Raw genomic sequence first — 25,205 nt, forward strand, 5'->3', positions numbered from 1 at the left:
AAGCAGGTACCTCTGCATCTAAAACACCTGTGTTTTAGATGCAGGTATCTCTACATCTAAAACTTTCTCCTGGAGGAGCTGTTTTGCACAGTAGCCTTTAGAATAGTTGTCCCACTGAGTGGACTTTGCTCCTCCTTAACTTGAGGGCTGTTTTTCACAATGTTCTAGCCACTAGATTCTAGGGCAGTGTCCTCATTGTGTGGCTGCTGTGCAAGGGATCAGTCATGTCAGGAGTCATAGAATTGCATTGGGGTTCTGAGTGCACAAAGTATGAATACCATCCTGTGGGTAGAAGCTATTGGATTGTGACTGTTGAGAGTACCCTCACTGGCTTGTCCTGGCATCCCACCATAGAGTTCAGCACAACTGAACATCATGGTGGAGAATTCCTGTTTCCTACCAGTGAGCAACAGCAGATACCCTCAGCTACTCTGGGCAGGCAGTATTTGTCTCCCTTCTCTCCAGAATTCAGATGAGGCAGGCAGGAGACATTTCTGCTTTTGTCTGTCACTGTAGAAAGACTAAGGATACTCTAGAGCCAAAGTCTTCTGCGTCGTAACTGAATATGAGCTTTGGTGCACGTCTGCCTTTAGAGTGAAGCTACAGAGTCCAGGTGCTCAATTCAAGAGTAATAAAGAAGTCCAGCACCAGCTCCTAGATCAGAACCCAAAAATGAGAGCTATAGATACATACCCTCTGTTGTTTCCTATTGGCTAGCTCAGCTAGTACAGCTGTTGAATCTCAATCTAGACATGACTGTCTCCACATCCCATGCACAGAAATGAAGAAGAGCACTGTAAGTTCTGCTTCTTGGATATGGCACCTCATTTTTAAGGATTGAAGTGTTTAATTCCATAGTGCATAAGACCTCCTGCGAAATTCCTGACTTGGTAATGTTCCTATTTCTCAATAAGATGATGAATTGGTATAGATGAAAACATGATATTCCACTGTTCTCCTTTGCATTCTAAAGTGTTAGATGTTTGAGGGGTTGAAGTTTTTTGTCTATGTAGAATATGTTATCTGGAAAAAGAAAATTAGTTTTACCTAACAGCTGCTCCTTATTATCTAGGTGATAGAGGAAATCAAGGAAAATTTGTGGCTGTTTAAAAATATGAAAGTAGAAGCAGGCATTCCTTAGATCTTGGTTTATTAAAGCTAATTAACTGCCTTGGAAATATGTAGAGGAATTCAATGTGGACTGGCTATTTAGTATAATTCAATAACCTCTTCATAGGATTATTTTATAAGCTTTTGTCATGAAAGTTTGACACAGAAAAGACACTGCAAACATCTTGTATATTTGCCTTTAAACTGGAATACATTGAGAAGTAAAGAATGTTGACGTTCTTGCATGTTTGTAGCAGAAGCCATTTGTGTCTGTTTTCCTGCAGGGAATTAATTTATAATTGTGTCCGTTCTTTTTATTTATTTATTTATTTTTCACTGCAGACATTGCTATTGGTGCACCATTTGCAGGAGAAGACAGACGAGGGAAAGTGCTCATTTACAATGGATACAGTAATGGGTTAAACCCTACCCCTTCCCAGGTTCTCAATGGAGCCTGGGCCTCACAGTCCATGCCTTCGGGATTTGGCTTCACTCTAAGAGGAGACTCAGATGTAGACAAGAATGATTACCCAGGTAAGATTTTTGCTTTAGAAAGGGAATTTCATACTTCCATTCTCTGGTAAATGCATCTTGCCTAAACTGCTCCTTTCGGAAGGCAGAGGTCAGAATAAAGGATAGACATTTCTGGGCAGTTCTGGTTTGCTTTCCCGAGGGTTAAAATCAGACAAAACAAATACTCCCTTTCCTGTCAAAAGACATGATCAGGAAGTCAAGAAAGGGCTTAAATAGTTGTATTAACATAAAGCATGTGAAGTTTACAATAAAAAGCTTAACCCTTTCCCCCCACTTCCAAAAATTGAATGGTCTCAGCTTATTGAACTTGTAAGGTCTCCTTCATCCTGGCGTTCTTTCTTAATTAAAAACATGTTGCATTGTAGAAGAAGGGATTGATCTGGTTGTGTTGCTAAGTTGTTTTTTGCTGACCAAAGAGACACTGAGCTATATATAGTTAATGGCTTTGATTGCATTACAGAAAAGCAGAGAGAATGCAAATTGCTTAAAGCAGCTATTTTATTTGAGCCTTTTCATCCCTTTAATGTTTTCATTTTGCTATATGGACTCTTCCTTTTTAGGTTAGCTTTGATTCTTCCTAATGAGTTTACCTGACATATATTTACATTTATCAAGTTTGTAACATTAGTTAAGTTTCTCAGTGAAATGTTTATTTTTTAAAGAAAATTTTTCCTACCATCTAAGTAGCCTGAATGTAAGTGTACTTGTATGTACTCTCTCTCTGAAAGCAAATCTGTTCTGTTTCTTTTCATCACAATTCAGAAGCCTTAGCAAGGGTGTGCAGTAAAACGTCATATTTTGTAATTGTGAAGGGTTCATCCACAGTAAAATGCTAACAGTCTGTGCTTCCCTGACTTACTATGAAATCACTCTTGTTAGCCTGAGTTATTTCAAGGCTAGAGTTCTTAAAAGTTGTATTATTTCAAAGTGAAAATTGTAATTTTTCAAAGGGACAAAAATAAGATCTTACACCTTTTTGTGATGGATTGTAAAAACCTTGAAAGAGGTGTCTTTCAAAAAGCAGAAGGGAATTTCTGGGAAGGGGTGTTTACAATAGAAATTGCAGTTTTACAAACAGAAAAGCTGTAATACAGTGAGGCTATCATGAGACAAAAGTAAGAGGATTTTTGGCACTTGAGAGAAGAAAGGGCTTTTAGACACTGTTCTGACTTTTTGTTTGCATATTGTTGATGTTGCTATTAATAGTCTTTCATTGTCCCTGACTAATGAGGTTCTCTTGGACAGCCGAGCTCTTTATTAAGGTTTCAGCATTTAAACATTTGCTAAGGCACTAACAAGGCCCCCAGCAAAACCAAAGAAAACAGGATATTGCATTCCTGACATTTCTAAGATTGAAAAGATAGAGGGAAGGGAGAGATTCTTTAACTCATATAGAGAAGAAAGAAGAGTGGAAGTCTCACTGATGTATTAGCATACTTTATGTGGAGCATCTTTTAAGCTAATTTGTGGAAAGTTTGGGTGATGAGTGTCGGTCTTTCTAAATGTGTACTGAGGAATTGTACTGTAATTGTAAGTTCTCTGCTTGCCATTGTGGCCTCCACCATGCATCTTACTTGCAGAATTTCACATTGTGTTATCAGCTCCCTATGTGTTAGATATTTTATTACAGGAATTACCTAATTTAAAAAAAACAAAACAAAAGAAACACCACCCTGAGTTTACTGTAACTAGCTTTTCCCTCCATCCCTCAGTTGAATATCTGAATGAGCAGTCCACAATACTGGTGAAAATCTCTCTGAAAATGAGAAGGAAAACCCCTTACTATCAGTAAACCACCTCTTCCTTAATTCATGAAGATTTGGAGCACCAAAACAGAGCTGTAAAAATACTGCAAACATGGCATGGTGCTAGCACAAAAATAGAGTGCCTTCCTATGGGAAAAAGGGGGAAAAAAAAGAAAGGAAATAATACAGGGAAATGCGAGCCTAGGACAAACACACTGGGCAATGAAGTAAGTAATCCTTCTTGTGTCAAAGAGCTTTTCTTCTTCACCTCCTGGCGGAAATGCTGAAGGGCAGCCCTTGTAAAAGGAGGAAACAAGGTACTGAAGTTGGAAGGATTAGGAAGGAAGTTTTATTTTAGAGAAACGGAGACTTGCTGACTATAGAAGGTCTAGAAAAGTAGCCTTTAATTCCATGCTTCCCAAACTACTGTTTGTGCCTGTGATTCAAAGACGGTTGTGAAAGATTAGGAAAAAAATCACAAAAAATTTAATTTAAGCTTTCTAATGTGTATTTTCTAAAAGCAACCATTTTATAAAAAGAAAAATGTAATAAAAGCAGGTAATTCTGACTTACCACTCTCACAAGTTCTGTTCGCAGAAGTTCTGGACTGGGAGGTGAGAGACAGGTGCTGGTAATGTCTGGCTGCAGGTATAAACATATATTGCCACTGTCTAAGGTGAGATTCTCCAAGCGTGTAGCTCTTCCATGGCTAGAGTTCAAGTGTTCAGGACTGACCTGTATAACTGTGTTTGTATAGCTTACTCAAGCCCTTGTGCCTGACATTGTTCATGAGGCAGGCATATCCATGCTAGGAAATGGGAGGCTGAGACATGGGAGTTACTCTGCTATTTCATTTCTAATGCACTGTTTAGCATTTTCAGAGCTTTTAGAGGTTCAGACCTCCTTTAAATCAGACCATGTATTAATGTTTTTGGAGCAGGTCACTGACCCAGAGGGCAGAAGATACCACCTGTTTGTATGGCTTCTTATCACAGACCACTGAGCTTCATCCTGGGATCACTGTACTGACCCCAGGAACCAGTGCTCTTTGATTACAAGTTGGGTAATACAAAAACATGAGGGTGAATCACGATGAAATTTTTCTCCCACTGGAAAAAGGTTAAATCCTGTCTTGTCTGGGAGTTCAGTTCAGGCTGAGATCCGTGTATTAGCCTTCTGGAGAAGAGCAGCTGTTTGGCACAAGAAGTAATATCTTCCTCTCTTCATCCAAATGCCAGTATAAGCTGAGGAACAGAGAAAGAAATAGGGAGTAGGTGAAGACTCCCTAGTACATAGCGGTGTTCAAATCCCTCAGCTTTCCTGTGGATGGAGTGATTTCTCCTTTCTCCTCTTCCTGCAGCTCCTGGCCACCAAAGGGAGAGAGTCTCCCTCACCCCCCAATTTCTGGTCTTCTTTAGGAAAGGCAGAGAAAGAGTCTCTTGTACCCCATGACCCCAGTTGTATAATAAATTTGGGAAAAAACTGATCACGGGCAGGTTTAATGGTGTAGTAGCAGAGCAGACAAAGAAGAACATAATACAGCCACACTGATAAAGATGAAAGATCTGTCTAGCATCACAGCATGTTTCCAACAATGGCCAATAGTAGATATCCTGGGAATTGTACAGTTGTGATATTTCCCAGAATATTCACCCAGCACTAACCAACCGGAGTAACAAGGCAGCCCTGAGTCAGAGATGGCACCTCCAAAATTAGTATCCTTTGACAGACTTTTCTTGAATGAATTTGACCAATCAGCTGTAGAACCCATGCAGACTTTTGGCACGCACAGCATTTGTCAAGGGACCCCACAGCCCAGCTGAATGTTCTGTGAAGAAGTAATTCTCACTGTGTCCTATTCAAATCTTGAACATTCCATTGGACAGTTTCTTTGGAGATGCCCTAGTTCTTGTACTGAAGAGACAGTGAACAATCCTGCAGTCCGCTGCTATTTTACAGACTTCTGACGTATTTCCTCCCTCAGCCATGTGTTTTAGCAATCAGGTGGAAGGAGCTCTAATATATTTAATTGTTCTTTGTGCAGTGGAGAACGGCATACCAGTTCTGCTGTACCAAATGATCGTTCAGTCTTGTCACCACCACTGCCTCGTCTCCTCTTCTTCATATATTTTTATGTAAAGAGCAGTTAGTAATTTATGACTTGTGTCTGGGTAGAGTATTGCTTCTAATGAAGATTTTACCATTGACCTGGGTTTTATATTTAACCAACATAAAAAAAGAGCTGTATCTTCTCTACTGAGAAGAAAGTCAGAATTAGTACTTGAAAAAACAATAATCCCAAATGTTTTTCATTGCTATCAGTAATTATGTTTGTGCAAGAAAATAAAGTGAGCCAGGAGCTGTGGTCTGGCCTTGAGGCTGCATGGCACAGCCCAGCTCACTATCATCAGATGAAACCACTGAAACAGGATGACTGTACCCAAACTGCCTTTTGTGAAAGGTCTTTGGCCCAGGCGATTCCCCAGACTTTTCCCATCTGGGAGAGTACTAACTTGCACACGCTAAAATCACAGATAATCTGTGCTAACAATACAAAAATACGGACAATGCTAACACAGTGCTCAAGCTCATGCCCTGCCTTTATTGCACAAGCACAGGATACAGACAGCTGAATAACTTAACTAGTCAACATCATACCTAAAAATGGAACTTTCTCTGGTAGGGTCAGCATGCAGACAGAACTTCTTTTCCTTCTTGTTAGCAGTCCTGTCAGTGTAATGACCATCTGCCTTCAGCTGTCCTGGCACAGATGTTAGCATTGTAACAGTAACAGACCCCTCAGCATTGTAAAATTACGGAGATTTTTTCAACAGGGAAGACTGAGGTTTTGTTACTAAGTACAACCTTTGGTTTACATCTCCGCAGCTTTCCAGGGAAGGAGTTCTGTACATTGTGTCATACTTACAGACACTCCAGATGTTATTTACCCAGAACTGTTCCTTTATCAACACAGACAGGGGTGATAATATGGTAGTCTCTGCTTTGCAGACTTGGAGGTAGTGGGAAACTTTCAACCTTGGGAAGCACCAGAGGCACAAAACTGTGCTGATCATTCTTACAGCTGTGTCGCTCATGCAGCTGCCCTCTCTGTGCTGGTGTTCATCACCTTCAGCCCCAAACGGAGCGCTCCTCCTCACCTAGCAGGATTGCAGTGCCAAACAGTGATGATGGTGGTAATGAACAAGTGGATGCTCCTTTCTTTGTAGTCATGTAAGAGGCAGAACCTGATTAAACTTTATAGTCAGATAAGAGTAGTGAAAGGAAGCAGGTTAAGCATATCAGTCAGATAGATTGTGCCAAGCCATGATGTGCATCTTTCCCAGTCTTCTAAGCATGACGCTGACAAGCTTAGTACCACACTTACGTGAAATCCGCAGTATCTCTCCTGTATACAACAGGTACCCAGTATTTGAAGGAAAAGACCAATTAATTCTCCTAAGTTATATCTACACTAGAAAATGAAATATGCTGTCTTTGGTTCTGAACTATCACTGATCACTCCTTGTCCACACTACGAAAGTCACTTTTTTGCCCAGACAGGGTTGCTGCATGCTCACTTCTGGAATCTAATTGGCATGGGTGAACTGCTTTAGGGCTATTTTAATTATACCACTGCAGACAGTACAGATGCAGCATACAGGCACATTCTCTGCCACTAATTCACTAACACTGACATAATCGTAATATCTTTCAGCAGATGATCCATTTCACTGTTCTTTGACAACTCATGTTCTAAGGTGATATTCAAAGAAGATCTGATCTCACTTCTGCTGCAATAGTAAATACTGGTTTAATGCCATTACCCTGTATTGACAGTCATAAAAAAAAAGTAGATGGGATTAAAGAAATAAAGGAGAAAACAGGATTGAAAAAATGCAAAAGATGGGCTTTTCCCATCAGTTTAAGTGCAAATACAGTCGTAGTTGGAATATTGTGCAAGATCCTGTGCTGAGGTGAGGGCATGGCAAAGCAGCATCATGCTGTGTCTGAGGCCATACTGGTGAGGGCTGTAACACAATTTATATAACCATGGGATTCTCTGTAACTACAGCTCTGCAAGGTTTGCAGTAAAGTTATTCGGAAATACCTGCCTCAGGACAGTCTTCCTGCCTGTCTTCTGTGCTGGGACATCTTGGACACATAATGGTAACTTTCAAGGCAGCTTCCACTGTCCTGTAAATCTGGGGCTTTTAGGGCCCCTTTGCTCCATCTTGAGCTTTAAGTGTGTCATCAAGCCTGGAGCAGGGAATGAAGCAAAGGCATGCATTTTGAATTATAGCTTATTTTATTTATAATTTTATTTGTCTTTTTCTATTAGCGTAGTTCAATTTTCATAGGAACAAAAGAAATCCATTAATCTATTTAATGGGAAAGAAATTTGTTTCTTTTGGCTTCTGGGCATCTGTTCAAAGCTGGCCCCACTAAATGCCTGGAGTCTGTGATTATCTAGGTGGTGGTGCTGCACTTCCAGCTGGTTCATCTATCTGTACAGGGCTCAGGCATTTGGAGGCTGTAAGGTTTCCACCCTCACATTTCAGCATATGTTCAGTCACTTGATGGCTGATTATAGCTGAGTAAATAGTTTATAATGAATAACTTACTCAACTCATTAAACTTGCTTTCTTCTTGTGGCATATCCTCCCAACGACTGTGGTTTCTTCAAATGTGTTTGTGAATCAGGATGATTTAACCAGTTTCTTTTAACAGTATGGATAGGTTCAGTGCTTTGGATGAATTCACTATTCAAAGACTGTTGATTAGTTAATTGCTCAAATAAATTATGCACTATTTTCTCTGCTCCCTGCCTGTTTAGATGCTTGTGTAAGTCTTCCTTATTAACTTAAGAGAATTGTTCTGGAATCAGTGCCAGTGAAGCTTCATCTTCAAGGTATCCTTCTTTAGCACAAACACAGCTGTTTTCCTGTTCTTTTGGTTGCTCTTTATAGTCAAGCCTTTGTCAGCACAGGGAAATGTATAAAGGCATCTTCATGCCTTGTTATTTTGGACTCAGTTATTATCTTAAGAATACCATGTAGTTAATATCAAACTACTCTAGAAACATTTTAAGAAGAAAAGAAGTGTGATAAAAAGACAAAATTTCTTCAGAACTTCAGTAATCCAGTCTAATCTTAATAAAATAGGAGTATTTAACAGCTCCATCTGCTGAGTACATTAACTCAAACAGCAGGAGGAAAATCCTCAAATTTCTTATTGAGAGGCAAGGGTTCTTCAGATTCATAAACTTTTTTGAGAACAATAGGCATTGTGCCAAAAATATTACAAATTGGAATCTAGTGATGATTAAATCATGAAGTTGGTCCAGGAGATTTGTGGAAGACAAACAAATTAAATCAATGAGAAGCTGCATCTGCTCTGGTAAGAGAGGACTGCTGTGTGTGAGAGCCGGAACAACGGCTTGGGTTCTGCCAGCAAATGCAGAAAAACTGAAGTGCTTCTACCAGCTAATTATTTTTTCACATGAATAATCAGTCAAAAATGTAGTGACAAGCCAAGGATTGTGTGCAAATATGTTGATTTTATGGGAAATTATTATCTCTGTAATTTATAGGTATGCTTTTCTAAAATTCATCACAATATTTTATGAAATCACAGTATTGTGCCCAGTAGAATATAAGAGTAAAGCAATTGATCCCAGTTAGTAGTGTTTTACTGACATGATAAAGCATTAACTGTCCTCTTTGGGATTTTTTTTTTGTAATACAATGAAAAATATTGCTGTATTGTGAAAGGGATTCATTCAGACAAAAGGGAAGCATTGATATGAATTAGCCTTAGGTGTTATCTGTAACAGACCTGCTACCAGAACAGTTTAAAAACAGAGAAGGATTAGGGCAGCTGAGAATGATGGAATTGGAAGAACGTACTCGGCTTTGAATGATGGCTGTTTGTAGTATTTAACGAAAATTCTGGACTAAAGCTGGCTATACTGTGCAAGCCAGTGTCCTTCTGAGATTTAGGATTGTAATGCACACTGAAATCCTAGAAAACAAATAGGAATATGACCCTGGGCCTTTTTGGCACCTGATCTGCTGAGGAAAATAAAAAGCAAAAAGGCTCACAATGATTTTTTAACAGGGTTTACAGTTAGGCAGTTTTCTCACTTTAACAAAATTTCCATTAGCACCTGTACCCAGATAGAATATAATTTTTTTCCAGCCCCTTTTTATACTGTACAGTGAAACTGACAGACTACATGAAATTATGTTTAAAGCTGCCAGTAAATCATTCTGAGTCCCCAAAGTTAACACTTTCCTGCCTGCGTCCTGGTAGAGTTGCAGTGGGGAGGTGACTCAGCTGTTGTTTCATTTTTGGGTTTCTGACAAGTGAGGTGTTTGCATTAGGATTGTTTAACTTCGTGCAGTGCCCCTTCACTTCAGTTAAATATGTGCCAAAGACACTTGTTCCAGCATTAACTGTGTGAACTCCACCAGCTGGGACTTTAATGCATACAACTTGCAAGCTGTGTTGAAAATGGAAGTTTAAAATTCCTGTGGAATCACTCCATGCTTGTTTTCTTAATTTTTTGCAGTGTGGTTGTGACCCCGCAGCTCATTTATTCCTCAAATGCAATGAGGCAGAAGCACATGGGTCCTGCCACCAACCTTTCCTAACAGATCTTGGCTTCTCTGCAGGGGAGCAGCTGATAGAGAATCTTCTCAAACAGGCAACGTGGGCAAAGTGGTCATTTCACGAAAACAATGAGGTTCCTCATCATCCCAGAAACATGAAATATGAGAAAAGAAGAACTGAAGATTTTGTGATTCTCTTTGTTCATCTTTGTTTTTATGTTTTAATCACACATTTTGATCTGAGCTTGAAAATACCCCTTCACTGATGCAATGGAGTAAAGATTTTCATAGGTTTTTCTTCAGGCTCTGTTCAGAAGGATTATAAGGAGTTAAGCTGGTTTTTTTTTAAGCTAGCTTCTTTTGCTATCTAATTGCTTGTTAAAACCTTGTTTTTCAGCTAGTGACCTTTGCGTCAGTGACATTGCATGCATAGCATTAACAAGAATTAATAAAGAAAACCTCTCTCTATTTTTAGGAGGGGAGAGTTGCCAAAATTGAGATAATTTAGATATCTCGTGCATTTTTTTCATAGAAATTATTAGTAACTTAACTTCTACAGAACCCACAACAAATTCAAAATTTCTGCATCTAAAATTGCTCTGATTGGATGTGTATTCAAATCTCATGCATTGGTATCAACATCAAAAATTATTTTTTCCAATTATGGGTATAGGAATTGCACCCCACAAAGCAATGAAAGAAAGAAGAGTGAAACTACTGCTCTGTAACAGAACAAGAAAAAGCAAAGAAAAATCCCTAATTAAACTTCCAGTGAATGCTCTGCTTGAATATATAATCACTTTGTCCGTACACTAGATTGTAGAAGTTACTACTAGCTATAAATATGGGGGGTGTTTTTGCATATTCATTCTTAATTCCATTTTCTTTACTGAGTAGTTTCACTCATTCAAGCTCTTTGGATCAAGAATAAGCATGGCTTAGACCAGAAAACAAATGACACATCAGGGTAAAAGTAAGAGCTTCCAAACAAGAGCAGGATAAGCACAGTCCTGGCTGCCCTTAAAGTAGTCTCAAATAGGACTTTCATGGTGGTGCCATGATTAAGGATCCTCATCCTGTTTGCTGTGTCTCCAAACCTGGCTGAGGTGGCAATTCAGAAGGACTGCTCATGGAAAACCAGTCCTTTGGTGGCAATTCAGAAAGACTGCTCATGGAAAACCAGTCCTTTGGTGGCTGAGGCCTGTCCTTGCTCCTCAGACCCCTCACCCTCGGTCTTCAAATAAGCTGAGCTCTGTCTCAAAAAAACAGGATTTAACCATTAAGCAGATATACAGAATCCTCTTTAATATTAAAGTGAGGATGCTGAAATACAGGGGATCTCTGCACATCAGTATATACTGAAATTGCATTCACTCACACTAGTGAGGCCAGCTGTATCTGACAGACTCATTCTTCTCACCTTCAGATTCTAACAGGCTACATTTTATTAAGCTCTCCCAAGTTGTGTGTTTAACCTTTATTTTTTAATGAAAAAGCATATTATGAAATCATCACTAGGCAAGATCTGAATAAATCTTGGATATCTACCTGTTTTTTCTCTTATAACATAACCCTGAAACCTCTTGAGTTATCAAGTGTAGTATGAACTAGTACATACCCTAAGTCAAGTCTGCTATAGAATTCATAAAGTGTGTCCAGCTGGGACAAGCAGAATGGAAACCCTTTCCGTCTTGTCTTTCACTTTCTGTTCATAGCATAATGTTTCTTTTTCCTTAAAAAACAACAGAAGAAAACGCTACCAAACACAAGCAAAATAAAAACCAGCAAAATACTAAAGCTTTTTCAGGGGTTACTATGGGTGCCACTATAAGTGCTGCCAGAAAAAGTTCTCTATATGCGTGGTGCAGCCTTCATGGTGATGGCTTTGTCTCAATTAGTTGTTTATTTAAGAGGGAAACATCTTTAGGTTTTGGTACTGTGGGCAAGTTGTCTATAAAAGCTACTAAAGAAAACTACTCACAAATGTCCCAAAAAGGACATAAAAACACTTACTTTCTTCTGCTATTTAAAGTGTTCCTAACCCTGAAACATACTTCTCTAAGGCCAACGAAATTAGAAAAATGTAAATGTTGTACAAAAAGAGGATCAGATCCATAAACTGTCCGTGTCTGCTCCTATTAGGACATTAATCAATGGAATTCAGTGAAGGACTGGCTGTTGCCCATGTGAAGTATTTGTTTAAACTTGTGAAATCCTGACCATCTGAAAGACGGAGGAGCACTAGAAAACACACTGCCAGCCCTGGACCAAACCCATCCAGCTATTTAACTTCAAAGCTTGGTATTTGCGTCATGCTCGATGACTTCAGGGCTTCTTAAGCAAACCAGTGCTCCAACTATAGAAGCAGCAAGTAAGGGTTTGTTTACAAGCCTAAGTACTGGTTTAATTAACTAATTTAGATCAATGTAGGTTGCCAATCTGTACCACTGCAAGGTCTGTTGCAAGGCTCAGTCTTCTGAATTGGGTACATCAGTCATGTTGAATGATAGCAATAGTGGAGTGAAAGCCATGCCCAGATGAACTCTGGGGCTTTGAAAATACAACAAAGCTCTTTCCAAAGGCAGAGGCAGCAGGAAAATTGATCCTTTTTCCTCATGGCTTGGCTCCAGTTTTTCTCTAGGCCTGGATGGATCCAGCGAGCCAGTCTGGATCTTTCCAGAAACACCTGTGTGGGGACTCCAGGCAAAAAGAGGAAATATTCTGGGCTATAGATTCCCAAACCCCAGGCAACAACCATTAACAAAGACTTGCCCAAGTCCCAGTGTGGTGCTTGTGTTGTTGGCTCCATCTGTCAGGGAAAATGACGGCTTTAGATGGATAACTGTCGTAAGCCTTAGAACATATTGCTACAATGCTGGAAACATTAGAAGCTGTCAAATCAGCCATCCTCTGACCTTGCATTGTATTTATTTGCAGAGAGATGTAATGCCTAAATTAATGAATGAATTACTTAAAACACAAAGCAGAATGGAAGGATTGTCAGGAAGGGACACCATAAAGTTTCAACATGACTTATATGAAAGTGGCAAGAAATTGTTTTGCAGCTCTTCGTTTAATGGACAATTAAGGATTTGGAATAAAATGCATAGAGTTTAATGGCATTTCTTCCCCTATGATACAAGCTGGAGAGAAATGAGATTGTGGCATGGGTTACCTTGTGTTAAATAGTTTGGAAGTCAATGGATACAATGAAGACATTTATGAGACCATCTCTGACATGTGAAATGTTTTCTTTCATGTACACTTGTGAAAAAATTGCTTAGAAAGGAATTACCATATGTGTTTTATGTTACTGCAGTTTTAATTTAAATAATCTAATTTGTGATGGAAAAAAATGTGTGAGAGATTTCTATATAGCTATTCTCAAGCCATTTTGTTTTTTCCAGATTTAATTGTGGGTGCATTTGGAGCTGGAAAAGCAGTTGTTTACAGGTATGTGGTAAATGCAATGGATTTGATATTTTACAGCTTTGGTGGGAGATCATTATATTAAAAAATGTCATATTCCTGTTTCCTTGTTGCAATGTGTAAAAGGTGGTCGTTAGAGATGATAAAGTAAACATCTTGTGAGAAAGAAATGTTTTTTTCCCATGCTCAAAACCGGTAATTATCAATGAAAATTTCCATGCTTAGACTTAGCTCAAGCAGCTTCTGGAATGTTTGACTCTTCAGTTAATTTTAAATAAGAAACTTAAAAGGCATGTCATTGAAAATTAATGTGGTTTCTGGGGGAATGGTGCTAGTAAGAAATTTTAAAGTGACCAATCCTCGGAGACTGTGTATGTTAAGACATGAAACATTTATTGAAAACAAAGACTGCTACTTTTAGCCTCAGTTTAAAAAATGCACATGATCCCATTTTACAAGACAAAATGTTGTTGCTGACTATGGATTTTCACTAAATGCACTTTTTGATTAGATATAAAATTAAAAACTACTAAATACATAAGCAGAAATCTGCTAATGCTCTCTTAGTCCAGCCGTGCTGACAGTTCATTTCATTTAAATATTCACCATCCATTTCTACCTGATTCTCTGGCTTCTTGTCTGTATTCCCAACAGCACCTGACAGAGAGGAGGCATGTTCTACTTCCCAACTGAATGTTTGTGAAAGCATAAGAATTTTGTAAAACAGGAATGTTAGCTCATCTCAGCTAACACTGTAGGTGCAGCGAGAAGACCCTATTTTCCTACTGCACTATGAAAAAACCATGCAAATACTTTGCAGTCCATCACTTTGCAATGCCATGAGTGATTGCACAGGATGTGAAACACTGATGAATTATATCCACTGTGTATTTTCAATAACAATAAAATGTGTTCTATTCAATTTTAGAAAGTGAATAGCAGGAGGCCATTTCCTGGCCAGAATGTATGAAATATACAACTTGTCATATTGTCGAAATAGAGTTTTATTACGGAAATTTTCTAGGACAAAAAAGTTTTCCCTGTTGCACAAAAGTGAAAAAGTCATTTTATTTTTTAATGTCTTGCTGAAGTAATACAAAGAAGTAATCATAAAAGCTCAGATATGGATTAAAATAGAACGAAAGTTAGAAAACTGGGATAGCTGGAAATATGTAAGTTACTGTAAATAGTACTGCTGTCTTAAAAGAAACAGAATCTGGGCACATCCTTCTTTTCATTTGTCTTCTAAACTGCTTGCACTTATAGATTATCTCATCACTTAGTAACAGCTTCAGAGGGATGGTTTCCATCACCAAAACTATATATCACATACTCAGCAGAATTTACTGATGATTATCCCTGGTTTACAAAGTCAATTGTCTCAAGAAATGTCAGACAGAGTTTACTTGATTATTGGTTCGAGATACTCTACACCAACTTCTACTTTAACCAAAACATGTTTATTTTTTTAAGAGTCTTAAAACAGACATAGTAAGTCTGAATGTATAATTATTAATGGAGGCAGTACAAAACAAATCTGCAAGATGGCTAAAGGACTGCTGTAAAACCCAAAAAGGCAGACTCTGTCCCTTTGAGAAAACTCAGTGTGATGAAATGTGTCTGATGTGCCTCAGTCCTGGGACACATCTCTTGCTTAACCATAGGATACTGTTTCCGTGATGTGTTAACCTGTGATTTTTTTTTGTGAATCTCAGTAGGATTCTGACAAAAAAAAAGAAAGGTTCTTTTGGCTATGTGCAGCATTATAAAACTGTGTTCTCCCAAGTAACCCTACATGTCTGGTTTCTTTGTGGCCAACTCAGTTAAGTGTTTGCTCTGCTGCAACTTAGGTACTAAAGTGCTCCTTCTGTTACGTGGTGAACCTTATTTCTGTCCCCCAGAGCCAGACCTGTTGTGACTGTGAATGCTCATCTTATTTTGAACCCCATGATTGTGAATCCAGACAATAAAACCTGTCAACTCCCCAACTCTCAGCTTTTGGTGGCCTGGTAAGTCTATGATTACTCAGAAAATATCCTTATCCTCTTCCTCAAATAACTTCTTGTCCCTTAATTTTATTGCAACTCTTTCTTGAACGTGTTTAAAGTTCAAAATGCTGAAACATGCTCTGAGCACAACAAAACCCCCCTATATAGCGATCTTTTTGATATTTATCAGTACTTCACAGGTTGTCTAACTAACTGTGGTAGCTAAAAGTTGAGTCCTTTGACGCACTGAGTCTCCTGCATAGGAGGATGCTCAGTGTCTCCTAGGGTCAAGCTGCAAAGTTATATGCAGTGTTTAGATGAATGAAATATGAAACAGCTAAAACAGACAAAACACGTAAACAGTTAAGTGTTTGTTGGCAAAATGTAACAGTGAAAGTGATGCAGAGCTGGTGTGTCCAGTTATCAGCTGGAGAAAGACAGATCTTAGTCCTTTGTGGAAGAGAGAAGGTATCTGGCTAGCCATCCTGAAAGAAGTGCACAGGATGTTGTTGCTGGGTGTCTTTGGTCAGAGGAAAGGTTTTTTTAGCACATCACACAGGACAATGTTTCAACTATCCTTAAAGGAGAAACCCTTAACCACAGTAGTGTTTAACTCTGAAAAGAAAAAAAAAAAAAAAAAAAACCCAAAAAAAAAAAAAACCAAAACCAACCAAACAAAAAAAACCCAACCAAACAAAAAAAAAACAAACCCAAAAAACCCCCAAAAAAACATTAACAACCTTTGAGCTAATTAAAAAAATATAAGATCAGTTACAAGTACAAAATGGTTGCAGGGCAGTTGGAGGCTATCTAATAGCACATAACAGCACATAAAGGCACAATTACTGCACTAGAAAAAAGTCACTTCGAAAGGACCTCAGAAACAGTTGACAGAAGAGGCTATTACAAATACATAAGATACTGTTTAAAAGTGGAAAGTATAACAAATGAGGAAACTGAAATCAAAACAGAGCATAAACATGTGCAAGTTGAATATAAAATGCTAGTAAGTCTTGAAAGAAAGACTGTGAGGAACAGATTTCTAAGGCATAAAAACATTAGAAGCAGGAAGCCTGCCAGGATGTGGGCTGGACAAAAACAATATTAAGGTGTAAAGGAGGACTCCAGCACATAACATCATCGCAGAAATTTTGCACTGCTTTTAAACCGAAGATGGTCGGAGAATTTCCTCACACTGGAGACATTCTTTACAGGAGAGGAGTTCTAAAAATCATCTAAAATGTAAGATTCAGCAAAAGAGTCTTTAGAATTAATTGATAAATATGAACTGTAAAACATAATCATGAGAAGCTGTTCATGTAAGAGCCGTAAAGGAACTAAACTCTGATACACTTAAACCAATAAATATGTGGGCTTCCAATGCATCTGGGAGGGGGTTGTCAAGAGATTTTCACTCTTGCGCTGTTCTTTTACACTTTAGAGGACTTTGTCATATTCTTTGTCATGTTCCTCATTTTTACATCCAATGTAGAAAATTGCCCATCTACAGAGCAATGTAGAAGGCACTTGGTGGAACCATGCAATCCCAGAACTTTGCAAGACTTTGGCTTTTCTGTGTTACAGTGGTGATACTGCAACACGTGTATCAGACAATGAGGCCTGTGGAAAGAAATATATATGGACCGATTCTTGATAGGTGTTTCAGAGAGATGTTTATTTCTCCAGCCACATGGCCGGGGCTCTGCCGAGGAACTGCTCAACCACGGGACCCGAGGGTCCCTGCCCGCGCAGGGGAACACAAAACAATCAATGGGGAACGAGGCTGACCAGGGACAGGGAAACCCCGTGTCTCCCCCTAGGGCCCCTCTCCCAGGACTGCATGGCAGGGGGGAGGGACCCCAACATTTCTGGAATTTTTTATTCAAGTACCTTTTGTTTTAACAGTTGATGTAAAAGAGAATTTGAAATATGGACACTTGGCTGAAGCATGTTCATTGATCCAAATTATGTTGTTTCACAACTCCAGGTTTTAAGACTTTTAAAAAATGCTTAGTTGTCCTAATGGAAAAGATTTTGGAACCACAACAGTTATCAACAGAGTATTGAAAGAAAAAATGTGGGTTTTTTTCACAGGAGGAAAAACATCTCTCTTAAAAAAACATTCTTGCTCCAAGATACTGTTTAGAAAAGGAAGGAAGGAAGAAATGCATACTCCTTTAACATATATTTTCTTATTTCTTTTCATTTTTCCACTACAACAAGCCAGAAGATGTTTGATTCATATCTATAAGAGCTTTAATAGAAGCATAATTTAATTTCTGTCTGCTTTATTCTAAAATACTGTTCCCTAAAGATCTAGTTCATGTTATGAAATGACTGAAGAGCAGCTGCTCTTTTCCACACTGTAATTTTTCTCCTTAGTTGATACAAACTTGTATAGTACATATGAAAGCAATTAGTAGGGAAACTCCAACAGGCAAAGAATTCCTCAGACCCATGGGATAGATTTCTGTATCTCTTAGCCAGCTGTGCAACTTGTATAAAAACTCTACTGACTGACACTGCAAAATTAGAATGAAAGGAAACATCCTACCAGAAGAGTTTCAGGAAGTGTGTGTGCATGAATAATGTGGATTATTTTACATTTCCAAGTATTAGAAAAATATTATTTCTGCCATGATATAAATTGCAAAGCTGAAGCAACAGAGGAAACGTGCACAAAAAGTCATTTTTATGCACAGCCCAAAGAGAATTGTCCTGAACTTCTAGAAACATATAATTCATTCTCCGCTGTGTGTAAAATGTGGCTATTTCTGAGTTCCCAAAACCAGCAAATCTGGAACAAATTCTGCAACTTTGAAGCTATTAAAGAATATGGAAAAATGCCTCCCCCCCCCCACCCCCCAGGTGTGAAAGATGGAAGTTAATATCTCTAAAAAGAGATAAATAAATTGAAGATTTTCATTTTTCAAAAGCTGTTTCCACATCATGCAATTTATTACATTCAAGATTGGGTTCTAGCTACCAGGAGGTCTTATTTATCTATGCATTGGCATTTTTATTACCATTTGAGGTCTGATTATCCACTAGCTACCTTATGTATTTGTTCTTAAATTGCAGCTGCAAAAGTTATTTACTCACCTCTCACTAATTTAAGGTAAATATTGTTAATTCCATTTTGTAGAGGAGCAATAAGTCAGAGAAGTTACCTGACTTACCAAAAATTGCATAGAAGTGTCCAATCATGATAAAAAGTCGATTTGTAGAATATATTTTGTATATATATTTGTATATTTCTGTTTTATATTTGTAGAATATAGTTTTTATTTGTAAGTGCTTTTCAGGTTTGGATGTCTATTTGAGATGTGCCTTGTAGGCTATCCACCTTCTGTAAACCCACTGAAACAAGAAGCAGACTGCTTAAAATTTCTGATATTCAAGTTCCTACTATCAAATGATACTCTGAAAAAAAGAAGTTGTTTGTTTATCTCCAAATTTGTTACTACTAGAGTAGTAATAAAATATTTATAATCTTGAGTCAGCTAGATTCAGTAAATGAGACATTTCTACATACATTTACAAAAAGCTGAATACAAAATTCCTACCAAAGATATAAAACCCCAAAATAATAATATTTCAGCCTTTCCTAGCTGCATAGGTTAGACTATGTTTCTACTTCAGCTCCATTCTACTGCAAGTATTTTGTTTTCTCATTGACATAATTTTAAAGAGGATGTGATTGGTGTCCCGTGGATATGGACCATGGGGCCATTGTTGAGATGAATCTGTGTGAAATTATCCACAGGCTGTTGGCCAGCCTGACTCCATGGGTTGTATAGCAAAGCCATATGGCCAAGAGTCAGAAGATGGATGCCTCACTGCTCGGGGGCTGGTGAAAGGGGGGTAGGCAGGTGGTGTCACTTGCTACCAACGCAGTTGGGTTGCTGTACGGAGACCTCTGTGCCAGGTTTTAGCTTCAGTAGCCCTAGAGACGAAGGCTATTTGTCCAAAGGGCAGTCACTTACCTAGCAGCCCTACTGCTACTGCAGCCTGGCCATGTGATGTAGATCAGCCATGAGATGCCTTCAGCATTAAAACTCTGTGATGGTGACTGGATTAGACTTTGGCATAACAGAATCTAAAAGCAGGGCAAGTATTAGAGCATTGTAATAGAAGTGTGTTGACTTGCTTTTGCATATTGTACTTCAAAGAGGAAACTGGTTAAAGGTTGTTCATCAGTTGATGGTAACAGCTTCTTCTCTTCTTCTGTGGAGGTTTGTGACCTTGCAGGTTGGTTATAAGCCTCACACAGAATGGAAGTCATTAACATTAAAGCTTACATTAGCCTTTCTGCTAAGGCACTATCCATTTTTCTCTCCATCTGGAAACCTGTGCACTAAAGAAATTGTTAACAATGACAAATGATGTCTGGTAGGATCTGCTAATGCCTTCTTCTCACCTCGTGAAGTTTTCTATTTTTTTTCAGCTGCTAGAGTAGCCAGACCAAAGTAAATGCTTTCTGGTACAAAGTCCTGTCTAGAAAGTATTGTACATGAGTAACTAACTGATTTTCTAAGGATTGAGCACTTCGGGTGATATTAGGTAATTTTATTAGGCTTGACTTTTGAAGAGACTGCTCCCATCTGTGCCAAGAGTAGTTATGAAGAAAGGAATATTTTCTAGCTTCTTGTTCTTGTAAAAATATTTCTGTCTACCTGAAGAACATAAAATTATTTTAAACAAACTGCTGTGTTGACCCAAGGTTGTCAGGAAAAGCTAGTGTGTTCAGTTTTAAGGCTTTCCCTCTATTTTGTAACTACAGTCAAATACTATTCAAAGCATAATCTCATAGTGATGATAGACACAGCAGAATAAATGTGATGTGGGGATCTCTTCAGAGAGGCAAGATTGATAGCATATAAAAAGTTCATATGCTTTAGGATGATGTACTATTTCCCATTTGTTTCTTATTTGCTGAAGTTTTCTTCCTCTGATTGATAATTGTGTTATTTGATTGATTGCTCCTACAAGCAAGCTCAAAAGCTCAGCTGTTTTATTTCTTACTGTACCTAGGAGTCAGATCTCAAATCTCTATGAATTCTTTAGACTCTTGTCCTCTTTTGTGGTCTGTCTTTCCCTCTGCTTTTCTTTTTCTTGATGCTAAAACATCCCTCAGCATCTCCCCAACATCTTCTTGTTGAAGTGATGAGCATATCTAAATTCATCTAGGTTTGCAATTGAAATCTTTGATGTCTTTAGAACTATTTCTGAACCAAATAATAAAATCTCAAATATGTAGCAGGATTCTGCTAAAACTGTAGTCTTGCTTCTTGTGTGGCCAGAGTGTGGGAGATTAGCCACTCCAAATTTTTGCTTTTTTGCTCTGCCATTCCCTTTTTGACATGCTCTGCCTGGAGTGGAGGGAGTAAATCTTGACTCTCACAGTAATATAGAAGAACATGACTTCAGTCATCAAATAAGTATGATGAATTATTCTGTTCATTGCAGTAAATAAAGCATAGACTGAAATTTTTCTGTTTAACAAGTAAAGCATTCCAAGCTGCATTTTTGAACTCAACCGTTTTTCAAACATGATAGGGCAAAATTTATGTGATTTCTCCAAAGCAAGATAACTGAGTTTAATACAATGGCAGCTCTTGAGTTTACATTTGAGAAAATACATTCTTTGACATGTGAGACTGGCCTGTGAAGTCTGATGTCTAAATTGAATTTATACAATTACACAAGATTTCCTCATTTTTTTTGTTTTGTCCTTGTGTATTTGGAAATAATTGGTTCTTCATGTATTAACTCATAGTTGTAAAGAAGTAGGAATATGAATAAATTTTCAATTTCTGCATGGACTGGAGAAAGGCTACAGTTAAACAGAGATTAATGGCATAATGCCATTCTTTTTCCTCAAGAAATTATGGCCTTTTTTTCCCAAGAAAATAATCTTTCATTAAGGTCATGAGAGTAACATGTATGCCAAATGTGGCAGTTTCATTACATCTGTCAGAGGAAACAAACATGCAATTGGAATGTGATTACAGGTTGGTTTAATGGTTATGTTAGTGGTTTTGAGACATTAGTATACAGGATAACAGTACAGGATATATATAACTACAGGATAACAGTAGTGAGGAGATCAAGAGCAATGAATAAAGCAAAATTTTTTATTTAACTCAAGCTGATTTTAGTGCTGACCTACAAACAATTTAGGTTTTATGTTTCAAATTAATTATAGCCTCTTGAAATAATGAAAATCTTACAGTAATTCCAGTGGAACACATTGGTATCCTGAGTGTTTTAATTTGCTAGAAAACAGCTTCAGCATTGACTAGATGCTCTTAAGATTTTTCTGATTTGACCATGATGAACCAGAAAGGATTTCTGCAGACAGCCTGTTACAAAGGTGGTTTGCTGAACCTCAGTATAAAGAACCCATTTTTGGCAATAGTGTTAGAAGGGTCATTTCCATGGTCTCTCTCAAGAACTACTGGGAACAGAGAATATTCTCCATACCTTTGCCAGGAAGTATTCAGAGACTGTCCTCTGTAATTATTAGTGCAGCCTAGGAGACTTCCTGACTTAATTAGGGAGTATCATAGTTAGCCAGATACAGATCTCAATTAACATCTTTTTAAGAAAACGAAAATAAAACTTAAAAGATATGACTCGGGAACTGCTGATTCCCAGGTCAGTCCATTTTCAGCGAATAATGAATGCCTTCTCTTTTTTATTTGTAGCTTTACTGTAAGAGTCTGCGCAGATTTTGAAGGTCAAAGTATTTCAGATGAGATAGGTAAGAAATGTTTTCTATTTCTATAATTCACTCTGGCCTGCTCCATTTCAGATGTATTTTTTTCCTACACTTGGAAAGACAATAGGAGTGAGATCCTCCTAAGGCAAGAAAATGCAGTTAAAAAAAAGTGCATGTGTATATGTGTGTGTGTGTGTGTGTGTATATCTCACAAGCCTTTTATTACTCAGTTAAATGATTTTTGTTTCAGATTTAGTAATTTTCTAAGCAAAACCAAGAATGTACCTTGTTGGAGAATGTTCTGTTTTGGAAAAAAAAAAAAATTAAAGAGACAGAAGTCCTGTACACATATGATCTGTCAATGAAATCAGAAAGCTTAAATTACATGTCCTGCATACTTTGGATCAAAAACTTGTGGGCTTTTAAACAGACAGGCACTTAAAGCATGGATTAGTTTTTCTTGAAAGACTTGATTAGGTTAATTAGTTATAATGCATAATGAATTCTTTGCTATTTTGTTTCTGTTAAATCAATAACTAGTTTATTTATTTATTTGTATCCTTTAGTGCTGAAAGGTGAATTGCAGTTAGACTCATTGAAACAGAAAGGAGCTGTTAAGAGGACCCTCTTCTTTGATTACCATCAACCATATCATTACTTCTCCATTGTGATAGAAAGACAGAAACAACTCCATTGCCAGGACTTCCTTGTTTATCTCAGAGTAAGTTGTTTAAAATATTTTGGATTGTCATCATTGCTTGAGTAGTGCCAGGGATTTAAAGATAATAATAAAAAAGGAGCCACTGGAAAAGGAAGAATAATTTCCAAAATTACAAAAATGGGATGTAAGATAGACCTCATCTGTATGTTCAATATGTCCAGAGCATATTGCTACCTTGAAAAAATTTGTTATGTAAATCTTTGGCTCATCTTTTGTTAATATAAGTATTAAAGAAAGATTTCTTTTGAAGAGTGTAGGGTTTCTGTGTGTAAAAATGCACTCATTTCACACTCTTCTGGAAATTCTGATCAAATACTGCATCTTCTGATACAAAAATGCAAGATTCCTTTCCTTTTTTGGTATCCCTTTACTTTTTTAGTATTCACGGTGCGGTAATAAACTAATGATGTTGAATATCATGCCAGTTCAGGTTCAAAAGATATTTTAAAAGAGTCTTACAGAAATATTGGCCTAAAATACATATATTTAAAAAATATTTTAAAGATATTTTTAAATGTTTTTAGAAAAATTAAAACTGTGGAATTGAAGTTGTAAAGGAGAAAGGGTCAACACTTGCTCACTTGCAGGTGGAGTTACCTCATGCAATTGAAGTAGATTCCAAGTCTGGTCCAAGAAATGCAGTGGGAGGTGAAATGGAGAAGTTTCAAGCACTATGTAAGGACATATCTAGACAATAAAGGTGGTTGAGTTTTACCATTGCTAATTCAAATAAATTCTTGGTTATGGTACAAATATGGTACAAATACATGGTACAGCAATATTACCTCCACAAATCCACACATGCCCTACCTCCATTTCAAAAGGAAGACAGGCAGTAGCTGATAGGAGTTGGTTCTGTGTGTCTCTCTTAAACAGCTTCATTTTAGGCTAATGCTTTGAAAAATTTCTGAGTCTACTCAGCTCAGCCAGCTTCTTCCAGATGTTGGGCTGTGGAGGCAATGTGTTCTGGGCATTCCAGTTACTGGTGAGTCACTTTGCTTTCCTAATGGCACCACGTGCAGCCAGAATTTGGCCAGCAGCTGTCGAAGAATCATGCCTTTACCTTCAATAAAGACCACATCTTCACCTTCAGAAGTCTGAATCTGTTGTCATACTGTACTAACTGAAATAATCATAGTAAACCATTGGTTTTTATTATGTGATTGTCTCTCACAGGATGAAACAGAATTTAGAGATAAATTATCTCCCATCAATATAAACTTCAATTATAGTTTGGATGAGTCCAGTTTTGAAGATAGTTTGACTGTGAAGCCAATACTGAACTATTACCAGAAAAGCTCATTAGCAGAGCAGGTATGAATTTTGCATGCCACGTTTTCTGTATATAAACATTGAAGCATTTACAATTGTTATGTGTGTCATCTTCCTTAAAAAAGAGTATCACGGCCAGAAATTACACAACTGGGATTTAATTAATTCAAAATGTGGATTGAATATAAATATAGAACCAACAGGCCTTTCAAGTATTTCCAAAACTTTCTTGTGCTCATAGTTTTGATTGCATTCTAGAATACGTAAGCCAAGTTAGTGTGGGAAAGGGCCTGAAGATTATATTGTTCTGCTAAAGACATATTTTACCATCTAAATGATCTCCAACTACCATGTGAAAAGGAACTTACAGAAAGGAGAAAAATATTTAATTCACTAAGGCAGTGCTAGTGGTATTTAAGACACGTTAGCAATATTTAAGGAAGTGATTTGGACTTAGAGGCATGTACTAACTGTATTATAATTTTTTACTTTGCAATAATACAGGCTTACATTCTGGTTGACTGTGGGGAGGACAACTTATGTATTCCTGACTTGCATCTTTCTGCAATGCCGTAAGTTAAATAAAATAAATTATGCTGTATATAAGAAAGTCCAGACAGTGCTAACTGTTGCAACAGAATGAAGTATGTAGAACACAGTTCTGTTGTTTACTATAACTAATCATTCTTACCTGATTTACAGATTTTAATTTGTGCATCCATTTCATCTATAAAACCAAGAAATGGAGAAATACACAGTTCCAAACCACATTCATGATGTTTAATGGTTATCACAGAAAATATAGTTTGCAGGTGTTTGTTAGCGGTTCTAGTTCTCTGAAAATCAAGAGGTGATACAAATTGTTGTTCACAGGAGATTTCAAGTTTTTTATTTCAGTGTGCCAGTGACTTTGAACTTGGACGCAATTCTCCTGTACTCAATATACAGTGAAGTAAATAAATGTCAGAATAGAATTTTCAATACATGGCAACAGTTTCTCCTATGAAGGGAGAAATATGCCAAGCAGGACAAGTGGGGAACATCTGAGTTACCTGACTGCCCGCACATCAT

General features: G+C 37.7%; 1 protein-coding gene across 1 annotated transcript in view; it reads left to right on the plus strand.

The window, feature by feature from the left end:
* The window catches only part of ITGA8 (integrin subunit alpha 8), a gene marked incomplete at its 5' end in the record, with an annotated part of 113,845 nt that overhangs the window by 27,481 nt on the left and 61,159 nt on the right, over positions 1 to 25,205 (plus strand). Inside the window, 7 exons of the mRNA XM_017729170.1 lie at positions 1,453 to 1,644; positions 13,408 to 13,453; positions 15,331 to 15,438; positions 22,128 to 22,183; positions 22,708 to 22,862; positions 24,039 to 24,176; positions 24,639 to 24,706. Of these exons, the coding sequence (XP_017584659.1) occupies positions 1,453 to 1,644; positions 13,408 to 13,453; positions 15,331 to 15,438; positions 22,128 to 22,183; positions 22,708 to 22,862; positions 24,039 to 24,176; positions 24,639 to 24,706 (763 nt within the window). The remainder of the gene's footprint in view (positions 1 to 1,452; positions 1,645 to 13,407; positions 13,454 to 15,330; positions 15,439 to 22,127; positions 22,184 to 22,707; positions 22,863 to 24,038; positions 24,177 to 24,638; positions 24,707 to 25,205) is intronic.

This window comes from Corvus brachyrhynchos, unplaced genomic scaffold (genome assembly GCF_000691975.1).
Source record: "Corvus brachyrhynchos isolate BGI_N302 unplaced genomic scaffold, ASM69197v1 scaffold142, whole genome shotgun sequence".
Taxonomy (NCBI): Eukaryota; Metazoa; Chordata; class Aves; order Passeriformes; family Corvidae; genus Corvus; species Corvus brachyrhynchos.